Source organism: Nuphar pumila, chromosome 13, assembly GCF_984573655.1.
Source record: "Nuphar pumila chromosome 13, dmNupPumi1.hap1.1, whole genome shotgun sequence".
Classification (NCBI taxonomy): Eukaryota; Viridiplantae; Streptophyta; class Magnoliopsida; order Nymphaeales; family Nymphaeaceae; genus Nuphar; species Nuphar pumila.
The window spans coordinates 80,972,551-80,982,594 of record NC_143261.1 but is presented as its reverse complement, the minus strand read 5'-3'; the positions used below and the strand labels follow the sequence as shown (position 1 = coordinate 80,982,594).

At 39.1% G+C, this 10,044-nt stretch overlaps 1 protein-coding gene across 1 annotated transcript in view; it reads left to right on the top strand.

Annotated features, from left to right (window-relative positions):
- Positions 1–527: 527 nt before the first annotated feature.
- LOC149818867 (RHOMBOID-like protein 12, mitochondrial) overlaps positions 528–10,044 on the top strand; it is a 28,710-nt gene continuing 19,193 nt past the window's right edge. Inside the window, exons 1-2 of the mRNA XM_089984612.1 lie at positions 528–898; positions 3,871–3,991. Of these exons, the coding sequence (XP_089840738.1) occupies positions 567–898; positions 3,871–3,991 (453 nt within the window). The 5' untranslated portion in view covers positions 528–566. The remainder of the gene's footprint in view (positions 899–3,870; positions 3,992–10,044) is intronic.

Genomic DNA, 10,044 nt, shown 5'->3' with positions numbered 1-10,044 from the left:
CGCGTAACCCGTTTATTAAACAGGTCGGGTTCGGGTTGGGGGTATGCCAACCCACCAACCCGGCTGACCCGTTTAATAAACGGGTTAGGCGGGTGGGTCAACCCGCCAACCGTCTGCCAACCCGCCGACCTGCCAACCCATCGACCCGCCAACCCGACCCGTCAACCCGACTCGCGAACCTGACCCGCGAACCTGAGAACCCTATTACCCGACCCAACCCATTTATTAAATGGGTTGGCGGGTCGTGTCGGGTTACCCGTTTATTAAACGGGTCGGGTTCGGGTTGAGGTATGCTGACCGGCCAAACCGTCGGGTCGACCCGCCAACCCGACACGATTGCCACCCCTACTTGAGAAAGGGGCCGTCGGTAAAAGAGAAGGGCATATTTCCATAAATACCCCCGATTTGATCCCACTCTGAAAAAGAGAAATGGGATTTTTTCGTCATTTCAAGGAAGGAGCAGGAAAGAGGGAAAATTTTCGATTTCAGCAGGAGCGATCTTCTTCTTCTTCCTCTTCTTTCCGGAAAAAAAAGAGAGAAAAAACGAGCCTAAAAAGGAAGAGAGAATGACGAGGTTTCTCTTTTCCGGAACCCTAAAGCGAGTGGGGAAATCCTCTCAGGATCTCCTCTTCCGGAACTCCTCGCCACCGAATTCGACGAATTTCCGGGTTGCTCATGGAAAATTCCCGCCCTTTCCGGCCCGAACTGTGGATATCTCCGGGACGATTTCTAGGGTTTTCGTCGGCTGCCGGCCGGGGAAACCTAGCTCCATTTCCCGGTTTTTCTCTTCCGGGAGGGTTCTGAAGGATGGAAGCTCGGCGTCGATCGTTCGCTCCTTTGGAGCGAGCTCGGCGAGGTCGTTTCTTAGTCGCACGTTTGGGTCCAAGAGAAACTACGGGTAATTTGTTTTTTTTTCTTTTTGTTGAGATTATTTCTTGAATTTGATGCCGTTTCTGTGATTTTGTTTGCGCTTCGTTCCAAAAAATCGATTTCTTTTTCTTTGCCGTGGAGAGTGATTTCGTGATGTTTTTGGACTTTGGGTTAGTCATTTAGGCTTTTCTTTTTGGAAACTGGTAGCTGGGATGCGAGTTAATGCATTTGGTAAAAACTTGGTCAAACTACCCTAGTAGTGGATGTTTGGAAACTATTAGCTGGGATGAGAGTATACACATTTGAGATGGGAAGTGAGGTCCTATTGGATTTGGTAACTACCACCTCCTAGAAGTGGTAGCTGTCAAATCCAGGATTTGGCTGCTGTCACCTTTTCAAATGAATAAACTGCCTCGGTTTCCAAACATAGCCTTAGAGTTTTAGGGACTACGGTGAGTGTAAGATAACTAGGGATATTAGTGTGAACGTTTAGAATCTGGTGATAATCCGAGGAGTTGAAACACATAAACGTCCGCCAATGTTCTGAAAGAACTATAGATATGTGTAGAAATTAGATGAATCTAATGATCTCCGTACTGGAACTAGAGTTAATAGTCAATACTTGAATTTCAAGAATTTGTTTTGCACCGTGTTTGGATTCGGGAAATTTAGTGGTTATTCCTGCTTTTAGTGGATAAAGGCCAATTGAAGTGGTGGGGGAATGCATTTCTGCTAATTTCTACTGATCTTGTGGACATTTCTCGGGAAAAAGGAGTAATGCAATGGGATTGAGTTCCAATTCCAGTGAATTCCCTAAATCCAAGCATATCCCAAATATCAAAATTCCACAGTCTGTATGCAGAATAATGACAGACATCTTATGCCTCATGTAGATCCTCCAAGTGCACGTGGAAGTGCATTGCGAAGGAGTTTAGCCATGCTTAGTTGTCAAAAGCTGCACCTAGGGGCTAGGCGTAGGGCCACCACCTAGACTTATGGGTCTAGGCGGTAGGGCCCTGTTTCTTTACCTAGACTGTCTATGCTTAAGCCGTAGGGGCATAGTTGTCATGTTTTAATTTTTTTTTTATTCTTTCACCCACCCCAAAAGCTTTGTTTTTTTATTCTCTCATTCTCTCATTTTCTTATTTTGTTTTTCTTTTTTACATTGCTTTTTTCTTCTTCCTTCTCCTTTCACCCCTCTGCTTAGTTGTCAAAGGCGGAGCCTAGGCACCGCCTAGGCGGCCTAGCCGAGGTAGTCTCTCGGTCTGATGCGCAGTTGCACACACATATATATGTTTTCTATGTAATGTATATAATTATATGTATTATAAATTTACAATATTATGTATATAATTATATATATACATATCTGTGTACTTAATTCATATATAATCTATAAGCGTATGAGTTATCTATTTGACTGTTTTTATGTAATATAATTGTTTTACAGTGTTCGACAACATGTTATTATTTGTCTATTGCTTATTGTTAATTGATTTTATGGTGTATACATGTTTGTTATTAATTTTAGTAGTTTGTTCACATATTTTATATGTTTTTTATTTTTTTTTATTTGGAGCATCGCCTAGTCTGCCTAGGGCTCGCTTAGTCTTTTTAGGGGCTCACCACCTAGGCTCCGCCTAGCGGTGCCTTTGACAACTAAGTAGCCATGTGAAAATTGTGTAGAGAATGCATTAGATATAGGTCTTTCTATAATTTGTTTGAATTTTGCACAGGAGAGTAAACTGTGAAGGTCAAAATTCACTGTTGAGCCTGTTGATCTGAAAATTGATAACCTTCTACGAGGTTGCAAGGACCTAAGGGCCATCTTGCTTGCAGCAGCCTGCCTGATTCATTGTTGCTTGCTTGCATTTTATGAAAGCTCTTTGAGAACTTTCAGATTTTAAAATCCGATTCGGTTTCCCTCAAGAACAAAAGAATCTACTTTCAAGGAGGGCATTTGCTGTTTTCATAAGCAATGATGCAGTGTTGCTTGTGGGTGTGGCTGCTTGGCAAACATGCACTGATGGATGGCGTTGCATTCTCATTTTCAGAACTGGCGTAGATATTCATGTAAAATTTTTGTCATCATTATTTTGCCCCCTCTGATTGATGGATAATTAGGATGCGATAATTTTTTTGCTATGGTGTTTTCTATTCCCTTGTATCTCCATATCGGTAGAAACTTGCATCTGGGAATGCTTCTCTTTACATATCTTAGTTACTATTTTCTTAGGGAAGTTATTTGTTCGGATAATCAAAACAATGCTTCAGACTATGTCACAGGGACTCTTCAACTAGGTGCCGCACCTGCGTCGCACCCACACCCGCACCCAATGCGGTCAACCTGACCTTGGGTGCAGTCAACGCACCCAAGGTCATTTATGTCCAACTTTTGGACTTTATATATATATATATATATATATATATATATATATATATATATATATAATTTTTTATATTTTTGCCACACCCCCGCACCCAAGTTTTTTGAAAGTGCCGCAACCCCGCACTCGCACCCATGTGACATAGGCTTCAGACTATCACACAAGGATGAAATTTGTTCAGTGCCATGAGGTTTTGTATATCACGATTGAATATCTGCAGACAAATTGTTACTGTAAAACTATGTCACAGGGATTCTTCTACTTGCCTTCATGTTGTGTCCCTTTATATACTCTTTTTAATAGAAAATTGCACAAAAATGGTGTGTCTCGTGTCCTTTTATCCATGTCCTTGTGACATAGCTGTAAAATGACCTGTAGACATTTAGAAGCAGCACAACTTCACTAGGATACAGTCATGGTAGACAGATCCTACAGTTTGTTATATGGATCTAAAACTTTGAACAAAAGCAGAATGACCTTTGCTCCATTTTTTATTAGCATAATTCAAAAGAACCTAAGATATTGCAGGAATCTATTTAGAAGCTAAATATCTGTTTTGAGTCAGCTTGTGTTGGATTTCTACCAATTCCTCATATTTTTCTTTTGTTTGCAGGGGTTCAGCCTTCACATCACTAGATACAGGAGGAGCAGTTTTAGGACTGATTGCAGCTAATGCTGCTGTTTATGTTTTATGGAGAGTCATGGATTCTGAATTTATGAAGAAGAATTTCATGGTACTCTTGGGAATATTTTAAAGTTAGCATCACAGTTTCATCTTGCAAATTGTCATGAGAATACATGCGACATTTGTTTCTATAAGTATCATGAGTTGGCAATCTTTTATTAGCCTAGATAAATCAAAGTTGCCAGTCGGTGAAGCGGCAGCGGGAAGCGGAAGCGGGAAGCGGGAAGCGGAAGCGGGAAGCGAGATACTTCCAAAATTTTAGGAAGTGGGAAGTGCAGGACGACTTGGAAGCGAACCAGGAATCATCTCGGAAGCGATGGGGAAGCAAAAAAAAGACAAAAAAAAAAACACACAAAAAAAGGGAAAGCTCGCTTCCCAATTTTTTTTGGCTCTTCCCCGCACATTTCAGAAGCGTCACATTTCGCGCTTTTGAAACGCGCTCCGGAGAAGCGCTCTTCCCCATATGGTTGAAAGAATTTGAGACATCCAAAGTTCTATCACACGAGAAGAGTAGAGGACACCAAGGAGAGAAGAATTACTGTAGAAACCCATGATTCCTCAACATAGGAATCAACGCATAAGCCTTCATTATATGTTATATCTAATACAAGGTTTAGGGTACTAAAATACCCTTTTATAACATAACTAAATTACAAGAAGACCATTAATGAGAGTGCGTCAGGCTTGTACAAAATAACTTAATAAAACACGGGTCGGATCCAGACCCAAATATAAACATGACTTCTTGTCACCCTCCCTCAAGTTGGGCATGGTTTTGAACCATGAACAACTTGCCTTTTAACATCCAAAATCTGTCCTTGGTCAATCCATTTGTGAACAAATCAGCAACTTGATCAGTAGTCCGGACAAATTCAGGTTCAATCTCCTTCTCTTCCACCTTCTGCCTTACAAAGTGTTGATCTATCTTAATGTGTTTGACACGACTGTGGTAAATAGGATTAAAAAACATATTGATGGCACTTTGATTATCACATAAGAGAAGAGACCGAGAGACCGATTCTCCTACCTCTGTCAGTAGGTGCCTAATCCATGTAGCCTTAGTAGTGATGACTGCCATTGATTTATATTCGGCCTCTGTACTTGACCTGGCAATTGCTTTTTGTTTCATACTACTCCAGGATATTAGATTCATCCCAACGAAGACACAATAGCCTAAGACTGACCTGCGTTCATCTGGGTCTCCCGCCCAGTCTGCATCAGTGTAAACAATGAGCTCATGTGTATTTTGCCAATTCATCCTCTTTCTATACAAAAGACGATCCTCGATGGTTCCCTTCAAATACCGAAGTATTCGTTTAACAACTTTCATATGCCTAACACGCGACTCATGCATGAACTGGGATACCTGATTAACTGAGTAAACAATATCAAGCTGAGTGAAAGTGAGATATTGCAACATCCCGACTATGCTGTGATACCTCATAGGATCCTCATATAATTCTCTATCTTGGGAATTGAGTTTCTGGTGAAGAACACTTGGAGTTCCTAAAGGTTTGCACTCTTTCATACCTGCCTTGCTAAGAATATCAATGGTGTACATATGTTGGGTGAGGATCATTCCTTCAGTAGTTCTGTCAGTTTCAACTCTCAGGAAATATCGTAATTTTCCAAGATCCTTCATTTTAAATCTCTAATTCAAGAGCTGCTTGACCTCATCAATATGATCATTAGAGTTACCTGTAATGATGATATCATCTACATGTATCAATAACAAAGTAACTACATGTTGGCTTTTGAATATAAATAGGGAGTGGTAAAGAAGGGATCGGCTAAAGCCATATTTTTGTATTTTAAGAGAAAAACTCTCAAACAAAGAATGAAACACCTGCTTCAACCCGTATATTGCTCTTCTTAGTCTGTGCACACATATTTCTTAGGATCTTCTTCTGCATATCCAGTGGGCTGCTCCATGTACACTTTCTCTTTTAGTTCTCCATGTAGAAAAACGTTTTTGACATCAAGTTGACTAAGTATTCATTGATGTTTAATAGCTAAGGATAATATGACTCTGATTGACCCCATTTTTACAATTGGATTGAAAGTCTTATCATGGTCCTGTCCTTGCTTCTGTGTGAAACCCTTTGTAACAAGTCTCGCCTTTTATCGTTCGATATTGCCATCCGCTTTGTACTTTATTTTGTACACCCACTTAACCCAATTACATTTCTATCAGGTGGTCTGGGAACAACATCCCAAGTACCACACTCATGAAGGGCCTCCATTTCTTCATTCATCGCTTCAATCCATCTTTCGGAATTTGCAGCTTGATAAAATGTTGTGGGTTGATCTTCCTTGCCCAAGGAGGTTAGAAAGAGTTGAAAATCATAAAATGTTGTGGGTTGATCTTCCTTGCCCAAGGAGGTTAGAAGGAGTTGAAAATCCATCAATTTTTTTTTATAACTTACCCATCTTTCAATCGGATGACGAGAGCGAGTGGATTTTCTAACGTCGATGGTTGGGGCAGAAGTAGAAGGGGTATCTATCTCCTGATTAAAAATGGAGGGCACCTCTCTTTCTCGTCGAGTATAAACGACACCTTTATACCTTTTTGGTTCCAAGGATGGTTCTGGCCTCATACTCTCTTAGGTAGTCAACCTGTCAGCAAGCATAGTTCTCCCATCCCTTTGAATACAATCTGAAGGACAAACATTATTAGTATTAGAAAAAGCTCAGAATTCAACCAGGAGTGATAGATCTCAACTTTAGAGTCTAATTCAGAGAAAGTGGTAGATTGATAATCAAAGTTTAGTTCATCAAAGACAACATTTCTGGATATCTTGATGCGCTTACTTATAGGGTCATAACACCTGTATCCCTTATAATCATAAGCATATCCCACAAATCAGTATTTCAAGGCCTTGTCCTGAAACTTATGTCTCATTGAACTGTCAATATGGACATAACATACACAACCAAACACACGCAAATCATGATAATTTGGATGAACTCCGTACAGAAAAAAATAAGAAGATTTGTTCTCCAAAATAGTCATGGGCAATCAGTTTATCACATGAACTGCCGAATGAAAAGCTTCATCCCACAAAGTAATTGGAAGATTGCTATCATGCATCATACTCATTACACTCTCAACAGTATGACGATGCTTCATTTTAGCAATTTCATTCTGTTGAGGTGTATGACGGCAAGACACCCTTCTACTTATTTCATTATTTTGGAGAAAATTAATAAAGTTATTTGAAGAAAACTCACTCCCTCCATCACATTGGAAACAAAGAATATTTTCAGAGAAATGATTCTTGACAAAGTAATGGAAATTTTGGAACAAACCTGAAAGTCTCAGACTTGCATTTCATAAATAAAATCCAGGTGTAACGAGAATAACTGTCAACAAATATAAGATAATATCTAATTCCAGATCCAGAGGCAGGCCCCCAAACACCAGAACAAATAATTTCAAGAGGTCTTGAAGCTTTTTTATTAATAGAATAAAAATGTAGAACATGACTTACACAAAAGACGGCTAGAACATTTTTTGTCATCGACATTTAACCCTAAACTAGACTTTAGAATGAAACTATCTGAGACAAGCTTCTCAATGAAACAACTACTGCAATGACCTAAACGACCATGCCAAAGATTTGACTTATTGCATTCAGAGACACTAAAGACACATTTAGGAATCACTAAAGGAGACGATAAGGAGAGCTTCAAGTTGAGATCAACAGTGTGAACACAAGTAGAAGGATCTTCTTGAAAGACATACATATTGCCTTGTCGTTTTCCTTCCGCTAACGTCTTCCTCGTGCGAAGATCCTTGACATGAACAAAAAATAGAGTAAATTCAACTGAAGCATTAATATCATCAACAAGCTTAGAAACAAAAACAATATTTTTCTTGATATTAAGAGCATAAAGGAAATTTGAAAGACCGAGAGATGACTTTGACATAGGAATAACTGATTTTCCAATGTGAGAAATAAAATGGTGAGATCCATCTCCAGTGACAATGCTATTTCTGCTAACGTAAGGAACAAGATTTAGGAGCTTACCAGCATCACCAGTAACATGAGTCACTGTCTCAGAGTCAACATACCAAGTGCTCTGATCATTTTGTTTTAGATTTAATTCTGCCAAAGCTGACAATAGCAACTCCTTTACTTTTCTGCTGGTCTTTGGACTATCTGTCCCTTTCTTCGCTTCTGTCTGTGATGATTTTCCTCTATTTTGAGGATTAAACCAACAATTACCCTTGATATGCCCTTTTTTATTGCACAAAAAACAAGTGGGAATTGGCCTTTGTCTCTGTGAGTTGGGAGGTATATTGGGCGTATGTAATATTCTACGACCTCCTTGCCCATTCCTTCCTTGACTTCCCTTTTCCCGAAAGTCATAACTTCCTCATCCTTGCCCATAAGCTACCCCTGTGGCAAGGACATCTTGTGTGCCTACGTGTACATGAGACTCTTCAGAGAATCCTTTCAAGGTCATCTCATATTGAAATAGTTTTGCACGAAGATCTTCAAATGTGGGTAGATCAGGTAAACACAATAAAGAGGTAACAATCATGTGATAGTCAGACCCCAACCCGCTCAGAGTTTGCTGCACCATGTCTTTGTCACTCACTACACAACCAACAATGGCTAGTTGATCCGTAATGGTTTTCATTTTGTTCAATTACTCCATAATAGTCATGGAGTCCTTTCTCAACGTTTGAAATTTCCTTTTAAGAAACACCACTCTGGCCTGAGAAACCTATGAATATGTTTGAACTAATCTATCCTACAACTGCATAGCCGAACAATCATCTGGAATTGCCACAATTACCTCTTGTGACAGTGTAGAAGTGATATAAGCAACCAACACCTGGTCCTTTTTCATCCAAGTTACATATTCTGGATTTCTGACATACACTGGATTTTTGACATACACTGTGGTAGATGCTCCTTTACTGTCATTTTCTTCTTGTGATATAAACTCTGGAGGAACTGGAATAGAGCCATCCAGATGTCCAGAAAGATCCAATTCAACTTTTCAGACACGAGTTGACTAAGAAAACTTGAAGGACCGGACTGAGAAGAGAACGAGTCCATGTTCCAAAGAAAAAGGAATTCAAGAATAGATGAACAATATGTTTAACACATTTTTTAGTCTCAAGGAAATTCTGCTCCTCTTTTTTTATTTTTATTTTATTTTATTTATTTATTTTTAATCATTGTCAATACTCAAACCAAAGGCAAAGAGGCAAAAAATCAGATGTTGCTATGAAAATAAGTCTGAACAATAGTTAACCAATATTTTGCACGTCACCTTGTGTTGAGATGATGCAACTTTGAATCTCGATGGTGTATGAAAGAAAACCAAATAGACTAACAGGAAAATCGATTAAGGAACAAGGTGTGAGGTCATGATTCCAAGAGAATAAGAATGACAAAAACAAGAGATCAATATTAAATCAATATGGAAGAAACCCAAATAGAATAATGAGAAGAACGATTAAGAAAGAAAAGATGAGATCACGATTTCAAGAGAATAACTATGACAAAACCGATTGGAATTACAACCTTACCGAAACACAAATCGGAATCAAGAGAAGAAAAGAAAGAGAAAGAAATGTGGACAGAATAGATGAGAAGAAAAGAAGAATAAGAAAGCAAGAATATATTACCTTAGAAAGAAGCAGAAATATCAATCTCGTTGTTCATAAAGAGATCACAATCACCAAACCCTGGATGTTATGCTTTGATACCATGGAAAAATTTAAGACATCCAAAGTTCTATCACACGAGAAGAGTAGAGGAAACCAAGGAGACAAAAAGTTGCAGCAGAAACCCATGATTCCTCAACACAGGAATCAACGCATAAGCCTTCATTATATGTTATATCTAATACAAAGTTTAGGGGTACTAAAATACCCTTTTACAACATAACTAAATTACAAGAAGACCATTAATGAGAGTGCGTCAGCCCTGTACAAAATAACTTAATAAAACACGGGTCAGATCCAGACCCGATTTGGACCCAAATATAAACACGACTTCTTTTCAATGGTATGGTGCACAAATTCCGAGACACAACCGAAAGACAAACAAAAAGGATCTAAAGCATACACATAATTCAACC